Genomic DNA, 23,197 nt, shown 5'->3' with positions numbered 1-23,197 from the left:
CTACCTCAGATTTCACAAGTTAAATAAAATGTTTCTGGGTATTATGTGGTATACTTAGAAATTTAGTTATATTATTTTTAAATTTGAATAGGTGTGGAACTACCCTTTTTGTGAGTCACGCCCTCGTTTCATATTTTGTATCATGTGTGAAAAAACTCTGCCATCAACCAAAGACCCTCTCCCCTAAAATTCCTTACTAGCGATTCCCTCCACAAGCCTGTATCTTTGTAACTTGCCTGCTGTTTATTGAAATGGCAGCCAGTCTGTCTTTCAGTCTTGCAACATTTTATGTGTGGTTACTCTTGGCGATTCTGTGGCAAACAAATCTGATTGTTGGTTTTAGATTTCATGCCTCATTGAAGACTTCAGATATTTGAGCCAAAAAGTGGTGATAACTTCTTATGTGTGAAACAGCTTTTGACTGTTACACAATTCTATTCTTGAATCCGAAAACCAATAAAGCAAAGACCTGTTTTAATTATAGTCGGGAGAGTTGGTCAACAGTAAAAGTGTTCACTTTGGTTTCTTAGCCAATTTCAATACGTATAGTATGCTTCTTATTGGTTTGAATATTGCTTTTGTTTTCACTTGAAGATCTTTGCTTTCACAAAAGGTATAGCAGGAGTATCAATGAAATCCATAATGTGCTTATTTTCTAAATTTTTATGTTCACACTCATATTGACTGATAAGGTTGAGTTTTCAATTTTGTTTCTATTTTAAAGTTACTTTAAATTTTTTTAATATTTATTTTTTCTGAATATATAAGAAATTCATCTATTATTTTTTGAAATGTATTCTAAAAAGACATAAAATTAGAGAATTATAAAAAGACTTATTCTCTTACCAATAATTCATTAAAAATTAAAACACTAATTGTCAGTGAACATGCTCTACTTTCTTCCAGATTTAGAAATTTTATATACTGAGAACATTTTGAGAAAACTTCTTTAATTATTAATTATCAGGGTATAAACTGTTTATTTGCTCATCAGAAAGTCTGAAAATGTATGCCCTGAAATCAAAGTTCTACTTAAATTTTCAATTTTTTAAGGAAACAATGCGGTGACTTGTTAGTTTAACTTTATTAGAATTAACATTAGGTAGGAATTAACATCACTCTTTTCAGAAGATCATACTGAGTTTTTCAGAAGTATAATTATTAGAGATGCACTTGAAAATACATGTTCCTACAAGGGAATGTTAACCTAGTTTAGTGGCATCTAATGGCCAGTTTTGAAGTTAACAGTGTAGGTACATATGTGAAATATGCATAATTATATACCCTAAAACTATTAGTATTACACTTAAAATTTTCTATTGGTTTATAATATATATCTAGGCCTTCACACAGCAACAAACATGGCCCAGTGATTAAAGAAAACATTAAATCCAGATATATTTAAGAACATAACATGAAAAAGTTCAGTATTTTTTTCAGTGTACTGGTTCAACACTTGAGCAATAGAATAAGAGTATTTGTGTTTGCAGCCTGACATTTCTGTGTTCCAGCTATCTGATGCTAATTTTGGCAAGTGATTTTTTTACTAATAAAAATGAAGTTAGTAAGAATATCTACTTTAGACTTGTGCTGACTAAATATCAGCTGCCACCATGATTATTATGGTTACTATTATTATTCTAGTGGTGAAAGACCTAACTTTTCTATACAATACCTATACAAAAAATGTATCCATTACTTATAGCTATTATAAGATTAGATCACTTTATGGATATTGGTGTTTTTATAACATATTTTCTGATTATGAAAAATAATACATATTCAGTTTTTTATGGCATACTGATCCCCCACTAAACAATATTTTATGAGTAATTGACCAAGTAATCATTCATAGATCTACCCAAATCTTTTAAACAAGCACATACTACTTTATAATATAGTTAGAATGCAACTTACTTTTTAACATTTTTCTCTACTACTATGCATTTTTGGCTACATTATTTGGTTATTGTTATACTGTTGTACCCTTTGTGTCTTTGTCCTTATATTTTTTAATATTTGTAGTGTTTCTTTAGATGTCTGCATTGTTTTGCTGGATCATAGCATATATACATTTGAACAACAAATTGATGGACTCAGCAACATTTTCTTCCAAAATATTGAATTGTGTTTTACTCACTGTTCAGTTCCCCAAACCGTTACTACTAATACTTAGTGCTATCAACCTTTTAATATTATGCTATTTTCATAACTTGATAAAAGCAACTTTTGCTTAATTTGCATTTTAATGTTAGGGAAGCAAGTAGCTTGCTTCTATATGTTTAATTATTTTCATTTTATTTAAATTGTCCACTCCCTTTGTCTTTCATTGATTTTTTAGAAGCTCTTCATTTGGATATGTTTTGTCTTCTCTGTGTGGCAAACATTTTCTAACAGACTGGTTTTTACCTTTGCTTGTGGTATATTTTCTTATTAGGAAGTTTATATCTTTATTTAGTCAGATATGTCAGATGCTTCCTTCACAGTTTATGAATTCATATTATTTTTTTAACATTCCAAGATTATAAATTAGTCCCATATATTTCCTTTCATAACCTTATACTTTTCTATATTTAAATCTTTTTATCTTCCGAGTTGATTTTTAAGCCTGTTGTGAGAGAATGATTAAACTTAATTTTTTTCCAAATGCATAGCCAAACTAATCTTAGCTTCTTATTGGAAAACTCCAGAATGACTACTATAATTATTATATATACCATTACCATTATAGAGCACTTACAATTGCCAGCACAATACTAAGTGTTGTACATACATTATCCCATTTCATTCTTATTATTTTCTGAGGTGGGTACTATTACTGTATTCATTTTACAGATGGAGGAATCACAGCACAGAGAACTTAGTACCTTGCCAAAGATCATGCAGCTGGAGAGTGGTAGGGTCAGAAGTTAGGATTTGGGTGTAAGTAGCCTATTTCCAGACCTGTAGCCTGTTACTAACTGTGTTATACAGTTTAAGATTATATAGACTCCTTGGTCCTCATACTATGGCAACATTCCAATAGTAACAGTTTTCTGCAGCTGTCTTTATCTAGCCTCTCGGCCTTGACCCTGTCCATGTTCTCCCATACTCTCCCACCTTCCTGCCTGGACTCTGGCATGGCCAGCAGGGTGGTCCCGTCCTTGGTGTTGTGTGCTCCTGATATCTCCAGCAAATACAGAGTAATGACTGTTAGCCTTATAGACAGTTTGGAGGAATATGAGAGATGTATTGCAAAATTCTGGCACTAGAATTTCTATTCTTACCAACCACAATAAGAGGGACAGTTTGTGAATTTGAGCACAAACAGAGTTGCTTTTTGTTCTTATCTCTAATATTGGTTGAATCATTATCACAAACTAGGCTAATATATCACATTAAACTATTACTAACATTAACATTTTAGAGTATATTAATGTTATTTTGAAAATGAAATTTCTAAGTAATATACATTCAAATCTTGAGCTCTTCATAGGAGTAATATGATTTCTTTTTCCTGTTCTCTGAAACATCTTGCCCTTTCAAAACTTAGGTTTATCTTTTTAATCTCTTTAAATATAGCCTATCCCTCCCCAAGGTCTAGCATGAAAAGATGTGCCATGAAGGCAAAAATGGTGAAAGCCATGGCAAATTTTGCCAAAATGTGAAATAGAAATGTGATTTGAATGTTACTTTACTACAACCCTGAAGAGTCAACTCAGCCCATTTTGCAAAAAAACCTATTCTCTGTGCTTCCAGCTCAAGCCTTTTCTTTTCTGACCATTTCTCTGTTTGCTGTCTCAGTCTTCAGGAACCAGCATTACTGTGGATATTGCCGTGATGGGCGAGGCTCACGGCCTCATTACCGACCTCCTGGCAGACCCTTCTCTGCCGCCCAATGTGTGCACGTCCTTGAGGGCAGTGAGCAACCTGCTCAGCACTCAGCTCACCTTCCAGGCCATTCACAAGCCCAGAGTGAATCCTGTCGTTTCCTTCAGTGAAAACTACACCTGCTCTGATTCTGAAGAAAGCTCCGAAAAAGACAAGCTGGCTATTCCCAAGGTAGGTATTAATGACGTACTCCTGGAAAGGTTCAACTTTTTACTTTTTCCTGTCGGGTCTCTTGTCACCCCAAACCCATCCATGTCAGTGACTCCGTGAAGATGTGTTGATCGTGGTGACCAACATAATAAAAACGTAAACATAAAGACTTCTGTCCTTATATTTGAAGTACTGGAAATTAAATTTTTACCTTTTTATATTACCTTTTCTATTCAGACTTTTGAGAAGTTTTATATCAATATGCCAGGCCCTGTTCTATAGGATAAGGTTAAAGCAGCAAAAGAAAGAAAGGGAGGGAGGGAGGGAAGGAAACAAACAAACAAAAAAAGCAGACAAAAATCGCTGTTCCTATTCTAATGTAGATTCTGTTTGAAATCCATTGCCTTCTGAAACACAGGGTTCCTTCATTCTTTGCATTCTTAGTATGGTATCCTTCATAGCACCCTCTTGGCTTTCCCAAACCCAACAAGTTTTGAACTCAGAACAGTTTTGTTTGATTCTGGATTACTTAAAGTAAAAGATGACCTTAGTATTTCCTATAATTTTTTTTCTTTTTACATGTAAGATATAAGAGTTTTTATTTCAGCTATGTAGGCTGTAAGGGATAGATCCTGCACCCTGTTTAGGCCTCACATTAGTTGAAAACAAGTCATATTAAAAACTAAAAGATGTGGATAGAGTGTGGGAATGGAGTCAATGGAATTGTAATAGATAAGTATGATATTGGAGGTGGGAGGGCGGTAGATGGGGGAGGGTAGTTGTTTCTGTGTGAAGGGTGAAAAGGATAACTATTGCATTGTTCTGTACACCTGAAACTAATCATAAAAAAATAAAAAAATAAAAAAACTAAAAGAAAAACATGAGAATTTAAGTGATTGCTAGTATGTCATGCACAGCTATCTATTTGGTATGCAAGCAGCCGTCCTCTGAAGCTGGTGGTCAATCGGTAACCTCATGCTCTTGCTGTTGTGAGTCTCTTGACTCAGAAATGTGTCCTTCACACAACTTTGTCAAATAGGTGTTTACATAGTTTCCTTTCAACAACTACTTCTCTGAAAAAGGTATGGCTCAGCATATGACCATACAGGAACAGAGAGAGATTAACTGATTCCTTTGGGTCTCAAAATAGACATGAAGTCACTGACAGATTTATAGGCAATTATCCTGGTATTTACAGTGCTTGACCTTTTCTTTTCCTATTGAATTACCTTCTAAGATGTGTATTCAGATCTTTAAAAGATATTGGAAACTATTTAATATCAGAGCTATTCTTGAACCCCAAGGTACCATAAACTTTACTTTGCAAAAATTTTTACCACTTTCAGAAGAGCAGACTGTACCTTTGTAACCTATGTTCCCACGATTAGTCTATTAGGAGTAGCTAGCCATCAATAAATGGGTTGAGCTTCTACCTATTGTAATTATTGCTGCAGTTGTATTAGAATGTTTTCACTTTGATTTTCAAGGTTAAGATCCTCTTTAGCATACAGGTGCTCATCCTGGTGATCCCAGAATCTTGCCTGAGTGCTGATGATGCCACATATCCCGCTTAGGATATGGAAGGAGAAGAAATAATAAAGAGAAAATCAAAAGTCAACCAGCAAAGTCCTCTATTAGGAGGAATTGGTACTGATGATCTCACCCATATGCCAGATGTCTGAGTCATGTTAACTGCAAGAGAGGTCGAGCATTTTGCGTCACACTCTTACACTTATCTCCTGTCATTTGTAAATCAAGATATTAAAATTAAATCAGTAAACACTTTAATGTAGAGACTATTATGCAAGATGATATAAATTAATCCATGTTCCAAACAAGTGACTTTTGAGGACAAATGTCTGCTCATAATAATTAATATGTGTGTATAGGAATGTAAATTCTATTAAACTAATATAACTATAAAATTATTCCAAAAGTCATTAACTATCACTCTCATAATCCCATATTTGTGTAATCATTGAAATGAAGGTCTCAGAATGTTATTTTACAATATATCTGAGCACCCACGTTTGAGATAGGTGACATTCACTCAGTACTGTTTAACCAATTCATTTCCAATTAAAAACCCACTTTTTCCCATTATATTACATAGAAGTTAGCAATAGAAAATATGCTTGGTAATAAAATCAACACCCCTTCTTCCTAGCGCCTGAGAAGAAGTTTGCCCCCGGGTCTGCTGAGACGGGTTTCCTCGACTTGGACCACCACCACCTCCGCCACAGGTCTCCCCACTTTGGAGCCTGCCCCAGTGCGGAGGGATCGCAGCGCCAGCATCAAACCGCATGAAGCACCTTCATCCAGGTGAGGCAATGCCCCTGTTGGTTTCACATCCTTTAGAGAAGTTACTTATCAAAAAGCAATTATAAATTACACCGGAAGGAAGGCCCAACCAATAACAGTTGGTTAGAGGCCAGCTTTGAAAATGAAAACGGTGTGTGTTTTAAATGCAGAGCGGTATAGGGATGAACACTACACAATTAGGTTTAAATTGTATTGCGCAGTTTTAAATATAAATGGGAACAGTGACTTGAGGTGATGCTTGCCTGTGTGACTTTGGACGGGGAGGTTTGAACTCAGAATAAAGGTAGCTAGATTTCACCTAGACTGAGATCCATATGGAGAACCTTGAATCAAAGGTATCCCACCTGATGTTTGCAAAGGATTGGTAGATTTCCTCAAGCCCAGCTATCCTAGCATTATATGAAAGGCAGAAGATCAGATCAGGAAGTAGATCATCATCCTAAGAGCACCTAGATATGTTCAAACATTTGGTAATTTAAACTTTATTTAGACAGGGAACAGATGGGTAGTACCCAGAGGCCAGGGGTGGGTTGTGGGCAAAATTGGTGAAAAGGATTAAACGATACAAACCTACAATTATAAAATAAATAAGTCATCAGGATGTAATGTACTGCATGGTGACTATAGTTAATAGCACTGTATTGAATATTTAAAAGTTGCTAAGGGGCCAGCCGAGTGGCTCAGTTGATTAAGAGTGCAAGCTCTGAACAACAGGGTTACTGGTTTGATTCCCACATGGACCAGTGAGCTGCACCCGAGCTGAGCGGCCAACAGGTGGCAGGATGGCTCAGCTGATGAGAGCACAAGCTCCTAACAACAAGGTTGCTGGTTTGACATCCCTCACAACTAAGATTGAAAACGACACCATGAGCTGAGTGGCCGCGAGCTGCCAACAGGTGGCCAGATGGTGACTGGACTTGGAGCTGAGCTGCTGCACCCTCCACAAATAAGATTGAAGGAATACAACTTGTCTGTTACACTTCCCCAATTCCCCAACACTGTTCCCCTTCCCCAATTCCCCAATAAAATCTTAAAAAAAAAAAAGTTGCTAAGAGTAAATCTTAAAAGCCCTCATCCCAAGAAAAAAATTTTTGTAACTATATATAGTGGTGGATATTAACTAGACTTATTGTGGTGATTATTTCACAATATATATTTCACAGTAATACAAATATTAAATCATCCAGTTGTACAATTAAAACTAATATAATGTTATATGTCAATTATACATCAATAAAAATAAATAGAATATGCTTTATTTGGTATAGTAATTCCAATTTTACCAAGTGACTTAAAGCCTTAAAGCCAGAATTTCCAAAGTGAAAGGAAAGTTAATGTTAAGATCTAAAAAGAATTTTGAAGAAAGCATCATTATGAAAGTGATGCTTTTAGAGGGAGCTATTGTGTTTGTTATTTTCTATTAAGAATAAAAATCGCATATTTTATATGAATTCAATAATTAGGAGAGCATTTACTATATGATTTCAAGTTCCTGAAACATTTGCATCAGTTTTATTATTGACCTTATGACTAAAAAAATAACATCTTTGTTGAACTATATGATGGTAATATTAGAAGTAATTTCCTCCTGATCTTGGCCTTGGATATAAATCACCATTCTGACATTGGCAGAGAAATGGAAACCATAAGAATTTAATGACTGCTGACTTTTCTTGCTTTCATGATTAAAAATAAGGTTAATTGGTTTCTTCCACATTCACACTGGTAGTCTAATTCAAATATTTTTTTCCATCACATGTTAGGGTAATTCCATTCCATCTTATTACCTGGACTTCTGTAAAACTTCTAACCACCACAGGAGTATGTTACCAAATGTGTTCTGTGAACATTTTCTAAAGTTTGAAATACAAGTCATTGGTGATATTATCCTCTGAAAATATTGACCATTGTTGATTCCTACAGCAGCAAATGCTGATAAGTGGTAGTGAACTGTAGTTAAATATTTGTTGCTTAAGAAAATGAATTATGTTCTCAATGTATGTCTTTAGAGATGCTGTCTAGTTTACCAATACACCTTGGCAAGACTCCTGTCTTGGCAAGTTAGTTAACGCTTCATGGATTGCTTTCATAGAATGACTACCCAAAATCCTTTCAGTCATTCTCACATGTCTTCTTTCTTTTATTGTCTGTAACTTCTGGTCAAATTTCATTTCTTATCCTCTCTTCTTTTAGTTAAATGAGATTGGGCACAGACATTAAAATCCTCACGAGGAAGAGGGTTTCAAGAACTTTAATGAGCTTAACTCACAAGGACCCTGTTATTCTGCTTTATGAAATAAATAAGTAAATATTTTCAAAATAGATAAGGAGTAGCATATGATCCCACCCTTTCACTTTGTTCTAAAAATACTTAATAGATGTCTTTCTTGGGCATACTTTACTCCATTGCCTAACTTACTTTTCTTTAATTTCACTGTCCTATTAAAAGTCCTGATATAAAATCTAAGTGATACATCTTTTTCATCATTATGAAGACTCATTGAAATTCATTTTGAAGATAATTTTAGCCCCTTATGGGAAAACCATATACAGTAATGCCTTGGTTTGGGAGCATAATTCGTTCTGGAAACAAACTACTCGTATTGCAAGACATCGCTTGTTTACCACATTAAAATGTATTAGAAATGTTTGCTCGTTTTGCAGAACACTCACAAACCAAGTTACTCATAATCCAAGGTTTTACTGTATAAGTAAGTGGCCATAGTATCAACATTACACTTAACTAGTTTGGGCTGACTCATTCTTCATCATGGGTGAAACGAAACGGTGACAAGATAGCCACAGATCATCTACAGCCCCAATTATAAACCAAAGTTAAAACCTTTACTTATGAGGCCTATTGCCTAAACTCCTGATTGATTTCAAAACTGATTTGCATTTTGGCCCTTTGATTGTTCCCCGCTCCCCATGGCTGTCCTTTTATTGAGGCGTCTTAAGGACTGCAGTGATCAAAAGAAGAACCAGAGTGGAAAATGAAAATTAGAAACATTCCTCAGCTCATATCCCTTTGGGTAAATAGCTGGATGATTTACTCCTGGCTAGTTTTAAATACAGCCAAGTAGAAAGGACACTGGACTGAATCAGAAGGCTCCTGGCCCTGCCACTCAGAGATGTGTGTCCTGAGATGCAGGTCCTCAGTCTGAGCCTCGGTACCCACTACAAGGAAACTTTAGGAAATAGGGGAACTATGGCACAATTGGGAGGTAAATTAGGTGGAAGAATACCAGTATGTATTTAAAAGAATAGGCTTGAGAGAAATAAAAAACTCAAATAAATCACACTCTAATCATTCCAAGGCATCCTTGGAACTGACCCCTGCCTCTCTGTATTAGGCAGAAAGGAGGCTGTAAACACAAATAAAGAAACTGCTAGGACCTGGTAAGACTTTTAAGATCTAGCATGAAGTGTTATGGGTAGAATTAAGATTGTAAAATCCACTTTTGTGGAGGAAGGTAGAGACCTCCCACGGCTGACACACAGACAACAGCATGAGAAGATCAAGTTAAGCTTGTCTCAAGCTATTTTCCTCTCCAAAATTCAAAGTATTACATATTCATGAGATCTGAACAGGAATCAAGAAGGTGAGGCTCAATGCAAAGCTAAAAACTATTGTGAGGATCACATAAAGCAATATATTTGAAAGTACAAGTAAAGTATAATGCAGATATATATATATTCATATACATATATACACATATATACATAAACATATTGATTATTTTGTTAATATATGTTTTAATAGATTAATTTAAGAATGGGATATATGGTTAGAATTTTATTTATCTTAAAGTTCATTAATTCCCCATACCTTAAAGGCACTTGAATATAAAACCTTTCAAAATAAGCATGTTTTAAATGTTTTTATTTTAAAAAGTCAAACAGTAGTAGGTAGTTTTTGAGCTACCCTTTCAAAATATAATTTTTTGATATAGTAAAAAATAAATATACAAAATATATAATAAAATAAACATAGTTAATGTTGAAGTCTTATCTTTTAAAAGTCTCCATAAAAAAAGGAATAACCTATTGATTGTATAATATACTGAGAAATAAACAACTTCTAAATCACATACACAGTAAATTTGTTCATAGTAAATATTATAAGTCAATCAATTCAGCAAAAGAAGCTGAGAGGGAATAGCAGTACAATGAATTAGCGTAGTTGTCTATTTGCGATTCAATTTTTCAGTTGATTTTATTGTTTCTAAGAAGGATATGAAACAGATATCCTCATGTATGCCTCGCTTAATTGTATTTGACAATTGCTGGAGTTCATTCTACATCTCCTCACATGTCTCTTTTATGATATATTTTGTAAACTGCTATTAGAAGTAAGGAGAAAAGATGAAGTTTTAAAATACCTGGTTCAACAGTTGCAGAAAAACCTGAAAATGAAAAAAAGAAATGAGGTAACATAAGCATCAGAGTATTAAATCAGACTCAGTGCAAATTACTGATCTTACTCATTGCTAAATTTACCAATAAGGATATAGGCAGCAACAAAGCATATACTCGATACAAAGTATATACTTAGCAATCTTCCCTTTGAGAGGTCTGTAACTGTTAATGCAGCACCCTAAAAGTTCTTTTATTTTATATTAGCACATGTTCTGGTTTGGATTTAACAGGAAGGATTCTAAGCAATGCATGCATAATGTTGCTTACATAGAGGAAGTCATTTTGGTTATGGAGCACCTCCAAATTATACTTCATTAACTAAATAGATTACATGACAATTTCCACCCATTTATGCCCCATAATTCCATCAGTTTCAGGCTTATTTACAATAAGCCACCCATACAGACCAGGTACCTCCCACTTACAGTGCCAATCTAAGATTGGCAGGGGGTCAAATTCTGTTCATGCAAATTGATTTTACCCAGTTCCAAATTTACTAATGCTTGAAAGCACACAGGTGTTCTCAAAACACAGAATGAGCACTTTTCCCTTGGAGTCATCCAAGATTGTTGATGTAGCTTCCTAAATTCTTTTTTCTCTCAAATTATAGGGGATTCTGTTTCAGGTTTGATGTATTGTGTTTTGAGCAATGAATACAGATAAATTTTGGTTCGAAACACTTCCAAAATTTAGATCCCACTAATTGCATTTCTCTGTACCATTCTCTATCCTGACCAGCCATAGATCTATCATTTTCAGATTTATTTACAATAATGACCTAGACAGATCAGGGATATCCTGCTGAAAAATTCCCTAGATGAAGACTCACTGTCCATTACCTTTCTCCTAGTAAGTACCATCAGTGTGTTTTGCAACAGTTCTATCATTAGCATGTTTACAAGGGAATTGGGCTCATCACCTCTTTCTTTCCAGGGTATCACTAGTAAACGAAATTGTAGGTGAAAGGCCTGTTACCTTTTCCTTCACAAGAAAATATTGCAAAGAATATTATCATTGAATGATGTTATAAGCATTAATTTTTGAATTTAGATACACCAAGAATAAAAAAAATAAAGAGCATTTAAGGAAGCAGCATGGCAGTCATAACAAACTTACGTTCACCTGCATCTTAACTCATTATTTTTCCAAGTTTTTATTAATAGACAATCTGGGTGGAACATGATTATAGAAGTAGAGTGAGAAGGTGTTTTGTTCCTAAGTAATTGGATAAGTGGGAAAATTATAATTGTTCTTTTATGAACCCAGTATGTTTGATGAGTGACTGCTGCATCCCTGTAGCAGTGATGGAGCTTAGATAACCTATTCTGTCATTTGGAAGTAAAGTGGTTCTGTCACTGAACCTGAACCATGACTCAGATTGGCAGGTCATTATGGAAATGATAGTTGGGTTCTGGCAAGATCTGCCCTAGTCTTGATGAATAATTTCTTTATTATTTTTTTTTAACTGAGCCATCCTGCCACCTGTTGGCAGCTCAGCGGCTGCTCAGCTCGGGCCAGGACTCGAACTGCTGTTATTCAGAGCTCAAACTCTTGAGCGAGCTCTTAACCAACTGAGCCACTCGGCCGGCCCCTTCATTATTCTTTATTCTCTGTCTTTATAGTGCCGTTAATACTGATTCGTGGAATAACCCCGTGATGATGACCCTCACCAAAAGCAGATCCTTCACTTCATCCTATGCTGTTTCTGCAGCTAACTATGTAAAGGCTAAAAAGTCAAATCGACCAGGTAAGCAACTTATGGGGAGAAGAGTTCTTGTTCATTGAGTGTGCAGTTCCGGAGTGAACTAAGCCTTAGGTGTTGAAATAAAATTCAGAGGATGCCCTACACTCGGATGTGTTTGGTGTGACTGTTCTAAAAAGAAGCCTCAATAACCAATTAATTACTTTCCACTTTATGCGATGAAACAGATTCTTATCTTGAACTTATTGGATGAATAGGAAATCATTGTCACCATTGAGGATCATCTCTGGAAACACCATCTTATAATATAAAACCAAGCGATGTACCTATCAAATTTCAATTTTATGTTTAGTGGCTGTTAAAGGAAAATTAATTTTCAGGAGCGTGGTATTTATATGAGTTGAAAGAAATGTTTTATTTACTATGCATATTATCATTTTTTCAAAGAAATTCTTCCTTGGTATCACTCTCCAACCCCCCACTCCCAAACATAAATACTGAAAAGAAGAGGTATTTAAACGTGGAGAAAATACATCTCAGGGCCTTTGAGAGCCCTTTGAAAAATCCTACGAGTTAATAACCAAAAGACCCAGCAGCACTGTGGGCAGGAAGTTTTTCTTCCCTTTTAGACAGGTGCAAAATGAAATTTGATGTGATTTCTCCCATCTAGGATCTGGCATGTGACTCCTACATGGAGTTTTGCAGGCTGGTGTCAATGCACCCCACGTACTTTCTCCCTTCCCTCAAGCTGCATTTACTTAACAAATATTTGTGAAGTGTTTACTATTTCAGACAGTAAACTAGTTTCAAGGGTATGGCAGTGATTAAGCCAGGCCCAGTTCCTCCTGTCACAGAATTCTCACTTATGTGTACCCAGGACTCTAAATGGCTTGTCAGCTATTACCATAGAGTGTATTAAAGACTATGATAAGGAAGCAGGCAAGGACTTTCGAATAATGAAAGAGATAAACGGCCCTACCCTTGGAGAGAAAGCTTGAGGAAATTAAGATTTTTAAATCACTGGCAAAGCTAGCAAGCAGAGAGGGAAAGCATTGAGAAAGGTAGATGAAAACAGATATGTAGACAGAGGCCAAATGGTACAGGACCTGGGGAGCTATGGTAAGGTGTTTAGATACCAAAATTAAGAATAATAAAGTTCCCAGCTAGAAAGTGAAATAATTTGGGGGAATTATCTCACTTAAGCAGAATCTGTGCTAACTCAAAACTGGAATACAGTTTTTGTCAGATGCTGTCTCCCAGTTGCCCCCCTTTTGGAACCCCAATTGAGAGTCAAAGATATTTACTATGACGGCTCCTTCTTGGAATGTTTAAATTCCAACTTTTCATCTGTCAGCACTGCGGAAAACTCTTGATGAGATTCTCAGTACCTTTCTGTTTAGCTTCATAATCTTCTGCCTTTATAGCAGCTTAAGAATTCACTGAATGGCTCAAGGGGAAAACTGCCCCTTCTCACTGGGCTGTTAGACATTCAAGTTCTGGCTGCCATGGTAGCCCCAAACTCCAATTTTTGTCTCATCAGCCTCATGACATTACTAAAAGCTCTGCTGGCCTGACCTCATAATTGCTGCATCCTTCTGCCTAGATTCTTAGCCTTTTGCTCTATGCCAATGGTTAGTAAATAATGCTCTTGAAAGGAAGAACAGTTCACAGGGTTTGGCTCACCCTCCTGAGACTCTCTTCTCTCTGGGAACTAGTCCCCCAAATGAGTTGTTTCGCCTTGATAGCTTTTTTTTTTCTTTTTTTCAAACTCAGCTTTTCTATGTTGTTCTCAAAATTCTATGGATTTAGTACAAACTACAGAATCCTAGCCAAAAATACAAGTCCTCGAAAACGGCAATGTTTCAATGAGGGTTAGAGAAACAGTACTCACATTCCACAAATATTTCCAGCAGCACAACTTAAGGAAGCATTTCTGTTTTGTTTTGTTTTGTTTTTTTACATCTAGAAAAAAAATTTAGTGATTTCTTTCCCCTTTGATGACCCACTTTATATTAGCGACTATTTCTTAAACATTTAAGCACGAACTTTGCTTAAATCTCTACTGTTTAGTGTAGAAAGAGAGTTTCTCCAGAAAGTACGCTTTTATTGAAATTGCATCACTGAAAGAAACCATTATAGGTAATCTGGTTTTCCAAGAACTAATCTGGTCTTCTCTGTTCTTTGGAAATGTTCATTAATTTTACAATTTAGAAGTCATTAATGACCTGAGAATTAGAATTGAGCTTTCACCAGGGTCAGGAACAGGACAGTGTGGGCAAATACTTACATTGAATTGCCCTGAGGGCAAATGCAGATCAGCTCAGCATTGTGGAGACTCACATGGGACTCCACAAGGTGGAGGCGCCTCATTTGAGCATTGCACATTAAACTTGAGACTTTTAAAGGGGCATTAAAGTGGTCATAGGTCAGGAGAACCCCGTGGCTCCCTACAAAAATACATACAAATCATTTTTGAAGGAAAGCATTGCCAGTTGAAGGCCATGTGATGTCAACATATCAAGTTTAAACAACTCATAACTTAACAACCAAGACCACTAAACACCAAACACCATGAGTTAGAGAAAATGGGGAAAAAAAACTCAATAACTTTCTAGATCTCTAAAAGGGTTCAGATGTTTAAATACTAAAATATTTCATTTAATTTTAAAATATTTAAAGAACACTATGAGATCATAACAAATATAAGCAATGAAAAAAGATATAATTGCAGAAGAGTTAAATATACCTTTTGGAGATATCATCAAGGAAATATGATAGGTTAAGTGACATGATAAGCTATTGAAAGGAAAATTAGTAAACTGGGAGGCAGACAATATAAAGAAATTACCCAGAGTGCAATAGATGAGACACTGGATAATGTAAAAGATTTTGAGAAATATAAGAAAAGGTATTAGAAAATCTAATATACATAATCAAAGTTGTAGTAGAACATAGGAGACATAAACTCTTTGAAGAAAAGTGGAGTAAAGAGGAAAAAAATTCACACATAAACACAAAATAGTAAAAGTACACACCACCAAAGATAATAAAAATCTAAAATCAACCAGAGAAAAGACAAATTAGCTTTCCAGGAAAAGCAGTCAGTCTGAGAGCAGACTGTCTGAAGCAAAGGGCATCAGAACACAGTAGAATTATTTTATTCAAGTTTCTGAGAAAATATAATAGTCAACCTAAAATTTAGTGTCTGGCAAATCTATCTCGCAAGAATAAGAGGGAGCTGAAGACATTGTAAGATTAGTGAAAATTTTACTAGATACCAAATCTTAAGTAAACGAATGTATGATGAATGTATTCTAGAAAGAAAATTAATGGAGCAATCTGGGGTATAACAAAAATGATGAATAAATAAATCTGAAAACCATTGAGTCCATCAAACAAACATTATATGCATAAATAATAGTATTTCCAGATTTGTGGATAATTTTTAAAGATTTTTTAAGGACAGAATTAAAGTATCAGACAATAATAATATGTAACTTGAAGGCTGAAATATGAATTTAAGCTCTCTGCATTCTTTTGTAGCACAGGAAACAATTCAAATGAGGAAAATGAAGAAAATTACTTAACAGAAATGTTAAGTAACTTGCCCAAGCTCATATAATTAGTCCTAAATTCTTTCTTTTGTCCTAATGACTTTATAGTAGGAAAAAAAAATTAAGGGCAACAAATTGAGATAATTTAAAATTAGAATTTTTTGGTGCTATTCTTGGCTGAGTACAAGATAATGGAAAGATTTGGTTTTCTGTCTCTTCATTTCTTCATTTAGATAATGAAATTAAAATTATTAAAATAACCAACATGATAAAGTCGAGAAGCTGAAAATTGTGCTCACCTCAGCAGCACATATACTAAAATTAATATGCACATATAAAATCAGTATGCTGTACACCTGAAACTAATATGTTCTATGTCAGTTATACCTCAATATAAAGAAAGAAAATTAAGCTGAAAATTATGGTTAATGAATTCACCGGAAATACAGTACAAATGATGGGAAGACATGATAAGCAGCCTCATATTCCTGTGCTGTGCTCCCCCATTCATATGACTGCACTCAAAAAGAAAGGGAAAGTGTAAAAAGAAAAGAGTGTCCACATACGATACCGCAAAGGCAGGCGGTAGAAATTATGGCCGGAGGCATGGCAAGAGCCTCCCTCCATTCCTGACATAAAGTATCTAAGGTATCTCCATCAGGATGACTTTGGAGGAATTTTGCCTTGTGGCATCTTTAGATTGCTGTCACAGCAGAGATAAATATTTATAAAATAACCTATTTCCTACGCATGCTGAATTCAACTAAACAAATCCCTGAACATCTGCCAAAAGAGAAAAAAAAAAAATCCATCAAGAATCAGAGAGCTGAAATTCAATTACAGTTCTCCCTGATCAGATGAGCCTTTCTGTTTTGAAACCCTTGTTTCCCTTCATTGATGGCATTTTGTGCTGATTGAGCTAACTAGGTGTGCTATGTTTGATGTAATTGACTATGATGCCAGCTGGTTTTCAATAAACTACGAGGAAAGGGACCTGGTAAAGCCCCTTTATGTGGCAAAGAGCATAAGGAAATGGAATCAAAGTGTGAATGGAGTCTGAGGAGGAAAGTAAGAAGCAGTAGGCAAAAGAGGTAGGGAGTGCAAGCATAAAGAAGAAAATAGAAACAATGAAAAATAAATGACCTGTTTCCAGAGAGGGCTAATGAAATCTGTTCTTTGCACAAATCAAGTCAACAATATGTCCTCCAGCTCAATCAATCAGCATTAATTTAAATGGCTGAAACACAACCAATTATTATGCAGATACTAATATAAAATAAATGGATGAAATTGCATGGGAGTGCTTTGATTAGAGCATAAAATAGGAGATTTAAATATGATTTGCATTTTCACTCTTGCTTTTCTGTTATGAGTCACTGACAATGTAGAATTGTCATTGTCATTCTGCTTTTAAAATTCCTCTAATTCATACTTACTGAATTTGCAGTACTCCCTACCCAGATTCTAATAATTCTTAAAAGAATCTTATAATCCTATCATAATGATTACAGATCTTTCTACACCTAAAAGTAGATTTTTTTTCTATAGAAAATTTGAAGTGAGAGAGAACTTTAATTATGACATTGTGACTTTTTTACTTTTTCTTTTTTTCTTTTTGCATTCTCTATACTTTAGATAAAGTTACTGTTTTGGAGAAATATTAGGGTTATCCATTTGCCTGTGGGCATGGAAAAGAGGAATGTATTTGTCAGAAATGCTGGTTCTTTTCTTGTTCAATTAAAATTAAACTGAGAGAGTTTTACAGCACAAAACAGATGGATTTACTTAAATAATTTCCCTCCAGTATTGTTTATCATCTCCTTTTGATTGCCTAAAGTTCCTTGTGTCTTGACACACATTTTTTTTATGCTCTCAGGAGCAAGAAATTAAAGACTGAAATACTCAAAAGGACTTGGCATTTAAAAAATTTAAAGTTATATTTTTAATTTCTTTTTATTTTTAAATGTTTCAATTTTAAGTATTTTTTATTAGGGCAGTTTCAGTTATTCAAAGATTTGTATTTCGTAAGCTATGTCTTTTTCCTGGAGCCTCTTAAAATTACTCAAATAGAAAATGATGAAAACTATATTTGAGGAAATATGTTTATCTGAATCTCTTTACCTGTGTGTGTGTGTGTGTGTGTGTGTGTGTGTGTGTGTGTGTAAATGTGTGAGTCTGCAGCATAAAGTTAGATGAAATATCAAAGGTCATAAAGTTCTCTAACTGTAGACATGATTACACATAAAATATCTTAGAAAATAATCTGTTCTTCAAGACTTACAAAAAAGGCATTTCTCCCATTTCCTTTGAGGATCCTGTTTTCTGTATCTGAAATAATTTTGCTTGTAGTCTATCCTTTCTGGAAAGGGAGTATTTAGTTATTATCTACACTTACAGGGTGCAGAAAAAATGCATACACATTTTAAGGAAGGAAAAAAATGTATTAAAAATTTAATACTCAATATATATTGATAACAAAAGATGAATACAAATCACGTTTGACGTCTGCAATTACAAGAGGTGCTTGCAGTGGTAATCATCAGCACAATTTTAATACAGTTTTTCTCCTTTCTTAAAATGTGTATACATTGTTTTGGCACCCTCTGTATATCTCTCCAGTTATTTGAAGACTAATATATGTAAACATGTGCCCATTTCTTACGGCATTCCTAATCCTTTCTGTTTTTAAAACTTGAAATAAGCTATGATAATGTACACTGTAAGAAATAGTAGTTTGGTTGGGGAAAAAAAGGGAACTTAATACGTTTATACCTTTATGTTCTCACCTACAGAATAAAAATATCCCTGCTTTTCATGATTGTTGCCAAGACTCATGCTTGTTCGAAGTGTACCAAATATGTAGACTAACAGTACCGCAGAGGCAAAGTGCTTTTCCTCTGTTTCAAAGTTTATTTTAAATTTCATCCCAGGCAGTAAATTTGGAGTCTTAAGGTCTGCTTATTTATTTAAGTTTAGTTAATCCCTGCGTTCTAAGAACTCTAATCATTGAGTGGATTTTTAAATTTAAGAGAGAATTGCATTTCTCTGAGAACATCAGCTGGCAGCTACTAAAAATTAGCAATTAAAAAAAAATCACTCTTCTCATAAATTGCCTTCAGAAAATACGTTGTGTCAGAAGAGAAGTGGGCAATGCTGGCACAGGCCTTGTAAAAAAGTAGTAGAAATTTGTCAGAAAACTCACGATTAACTATCAAAATCGTGAAAGAATTGCCTAAAGCAATGCCCATCAGGAGTCTCTTGTTTTAGATACAGCCAAAAGCTCTCCTTGGCCTACGGGCCCCAGACAGTCTTGCCCAGGTTCCCTGCTCCTCCTCTTCCTCTTGCTCAGCGGAAGCCACACTGACCTGACTGATGCTCTGAGACGCCCCAGGTCCATCCTTCATTCTGGAACATGCTGTCCCCAATACTTGTCTAAATGTCTTCCTTCTTTCAGCAGGCCTCTGTTCAAATTTCCCCCCTAGAGCATTTCTGTCCTTTTCTGTTCTCTACCCTCTGCATTATTTTTCTTCCTTTCACTTAAAACTACCTAGGTGACTCTCTCTTCTTTTTTCTATTTCTACACCTCCTTCTTCTTCCTTCTTTTTTCTTCCTTCTCCTCCTCTTCCTGCTTCCGCCTCCTTTTCCTCTTCCTCTCCTTCTCTGTCTCCTGCTTCTTCTTCTTTCTCTCCTCCCCCAAACGAGTGGAAGCTTCATGAGAGCAGGGACTTTCTTTTGTTCGCTACAGCCTTCGTATTCCCCAGAACAAGGCACACAATCGACCTGTGTTGAATGAACAAACCGTTGAGATCCTGACTCTGTGCCAACACCTTGGTCATCTTTCTACCCTGTTATACCTCCTCCAGCTTCTCAATGCCTACACTGCTTTGTGTACGCTACCTAGAGACTCAGTTGGCCATAATCTAACAAATGATCTAAATTAAACCAGTCATTTTCAACATGTTTTTTTTATGTCAGAGCACACATATATGTGTAATAATATGTGTGAATATGATAATGTTATATAGCATTGGAGAAATGGGGAGGAACTTAGAGCTTATTGAAAATGTTATTTTCTTTATTTTATAAAATGATAAAATCTAATTATATTAGGTTGTAATGTAGTTTATAATACTATAAATCTAATATTAGAAATTTATTCTGGAGCTTCCAAATAAAACTTTTTTTTTTTTTTTTAATGTGTAACTGTTAGTACTTCATAGGGTACCTGGAACCCGCTTGCTACACACAATGATATGTTGGTTAGGAAACACTGAATTAAAAATATAATGCATTTAATTAATTTTCTTTTGGCTTCAGATATTGTGTAATGTGAAGGCTTTACAGAATTTTTGGTAAAATAGCTAAATCTTTTCAGTAGAAATAGAAATCAAAATTAAAACCATAAGGCGTGTCATTGTAAAGAGCAACACAGGTGCCTAGTAAATAATGGGTTTTTCTTCTTCCTTGGGTAGTCTCTGATAAACGCCTGGGCTAATGAACCACATTTTACTAAGAATAGCTGGGCTTACTCCATTCCCCTGCTTACTAGCACTGTGACCCTGGGACGCTTATTCAACTTCTCCGGGTCTAAGTGGTTTCAGCTAAGTGTAAAGGCAGTAAAGTGTAAAGGGGATTGATCTGTTGATCAGGAATCAACAATAGAAATATTGAGAAAAGGATTAGAGGAGGTTGCTGGCCTCCACCTGGAATCAAAGGAAGAGTACAATTTCTCATCTGTTAAAAACAAAACAAAAGAAATAATGGTGCCAACAAGGAACTTCAAAAATTACAAAACCTCTTCAGCAAACTTAACATTCCTTTCAGTGGACCAGGAAACCTTTGGGTGTGACAAGTAAAACTTTTGGGAGAATTGGACATAAGAAGCAGACAAAGCCAGCTGTCAGTTCACCACACATATTGTTCGATGATGTGAGGGCGGCTGGCTGTACATTTCCCAGCAGTGGTGAGAAACAGAAAACAACTTTTACTGATTTTATTTCATGTGCTTTACAGTAGGTTGTTCAGCCTTAAAATCATGAGAAGCAGTAAGCAGGTGTTTTTTCAGAAGTTATTTCTCTCTTTTCTTCAATGTTAAATGTAGACTGCCTTCTCTACATTTGGGAGAAAGTGACTTCAAACGACATTGTCCCTGTACTCAAATATGAGCACTTTGAAATCTAATCCAGTGCTGTGTAAAATTTTCACAATCAAGAGTAAACAGAGTTTGGCACAAATATCCAAACTTAAATTTTAAGCTCCAGGCCTATTATTGGGATCACATTACCTTTTTAGATGTTTTCTTCAGAAATTACTCTGATCAAAGTATGGTTTCATACACACAGAAAAAGGAGTCTCACTGAAAATATGGATGGTTAATAAAGTTAACTGCTCTCAAAAATTTATCATTTTTATTTATATATTTTAAGTGTTGGATGCCTGCCAATCTCTGCTCTAGATACGTTAATGTTTAAAACAGTAGCTGATCCTGTTGCTACTAAAAACTTTACAACCGAAGAGAAGGCAAATACATGAGAAAATGTGAACCAATATCATCGTGTTAGAATGACAAGAAGAAACACAAATAAATATCCCTCTGTCCTGAAGTGACTCCAGGACACCAAGGCTTTAACTGGATTTGCCAACATCGCCACTGATTTTTTTTTCATGATGATTCATTCCTCACATTTCATGCTGTGGAGACACCCCCACTGTACACCATGTCCAGATGGTGGCATGCCGAGGAGGCCAGCCTGGTGGCCTAAGTGCTCGTGTGGTCCTCATTGAGTTAAAAGAAGCCCAAGGTGAAGTTTAAGAGTTGCAGTTTTGCATTCCAAAGACATTTGTTTTGACTTAATAACTCTCTTTCTTCCTCAGGTGCCCTCGCTAAAATTTCACCTCTTTCATCCCCCTGTTCTTCACCTCTCCAAGGGACTCCGGCCAGCAGTCCGGTCAGCAAAATTTCTGCAGTGCAGTTCCCAGAATCGGCCGACACAACTGCTAAACAAGGCCTAGGTTCTCACAGGGCCTTAAGTTATACTCAGAGTGCCCCTGACCTCTCGCCTCAGATACTGACTCCACCTGTTATATGTAGCAGGTAAAGATTTTATTTTGTTAACTGGAGTTTAACTATAAAACTTATACTATTTTTCTTCTTAGGAGTTCTCACCACCAGCAGTCCACACAGCTGTATGTTTGCCAAAGTAGTGGACAAGAAAGTATAGGATAATATGATTTGTGTTGAATAAGCTATATTTTCAGTGGTTTTCTAGTCATAGAAAGTTGAGTCCATATGGTCCATACAGCTAATCTTTGGAGATTATATAATTAGTTGTATAATTTGTCTGCTTACCGATAGAAAATACATAAAACATGTATTTAAAAAATTATTTTAAGTAATTCATAATTTGATATTTTGTTGGAATATTTTTTAGTTGTTTTCCATAGAGAATTTTATATTGATTTTAAGGCATTTCATCTTAAGTTTACAATTCCCATTTTATTACTTTAAAAATGTGCGCATAACATGTGGCACATTATGGCTGGACTCAAATGGGTCTCAGAATGCAATTAAGCAGTTGCTTGTATTATGTCGAAATACAATTAGAAAGTGTTGTCTTTTCACAGAGGATTAGAAAAGAAAGGCCTAGCATGGCAAGAGTAATTATTTTGCCAATATTGTCACTAAGGAAGAGGTACCACCTCTTAATGATTAACATAGTGTCATTCTCCACTAATAGCTGCATCTTGAATAATTGATCTTAAAGCTTTACAATATCTCTTTAAATAGAAAAGAGTATGTGTTTTTAAACTAAGTATAATCATGAGAGTGCCTTGAATAAAATGTTGTTTCTTTTCTGAGGTTAATGAGGATAGCCATTGGAATAAATTTTTGCATATTGGTCTTCTAATATCACATGTTGTTTCACAGACACAAATGTGATCAATATATTCACTTTTGAGTTTCACAGATTTCATTGTCAGATCCTTTGTTCGTAAACTCTATAAGTTAAATGAATGTTTCATTTTATAATCTTTATTTTGACTTCCTTTCTCATTATAAGTGTTTTTAAAGGGAAAATAATTTTGGTTTGTTTATTTGGCCAAAGCTAGAATAAAAATTTATTCTACCATCCAAAAGTTATTCTGCTGCCCTCCCTGTGACAGCTTTTTTTAAATAAAA

The 23,197-nt window shown here is 35.2% G+C and overlaps 1 protein-coding gene across 2 annotated transcripts in view; it reads left to right on the top strand.

Annotated features, from left to right (window-relative positions):
- Positions 1 to 23,197, top strand: part of PDE3A (phosphodiesterase 3A) — a 275,542-nt gene that overhangs the window by 213,785 nt on the left and 38,560 nt on the right. Inside the window, exons 3-6 of one of the 2 annotated variants that reach the window (XM_019661758.1) lie at positions 3,784 to 4,041; positions 6,188 to 6,342; positions 12,384 to 12,508; positions 21,946 to 22,111. In XM_019661758.1, coding sequence (XP_019517303.1) covers positions 3,784 to 4,041; positions 6,188 to 6,342; positions 12,384 to 12,508; positions 21,946 to 22,111 — 704 coding nt within the window. Of the gene's footprint in view, positions 1 to 3,783; positions 4,042 to 6,187; positions 6,343 to 12,383; positions 12,509 to 21,891; positions 22,112 to 23,197 lie in introns of both variants that reach the window. The other variant, XM_019661756.1, reaches the window with a different exon arrangement.

The sequence above is a fragment of the Hipposideros armiger genome, unplaced genomic scaffold (assembly GCF_001890085.2).
Source record: "Hipposideros armiger isolate ML-2016 unplaced genomic scaffold, ASM189008v1 scaffold_360, whole genome shotgun sequence".
In the NCBI taxonomy this organism is placed as follows: Eukaryota; Metazoa; Chordata; class Mammalia; order Chiroptera; family Hipposideridae; genus Hipposideros; species Hipposideros armiger.
The sequence above is the reverse complement of the archived record's forward strand: the minus strand, read 5'-3'. Positions and strand labels throughout refer to the sequence as shown.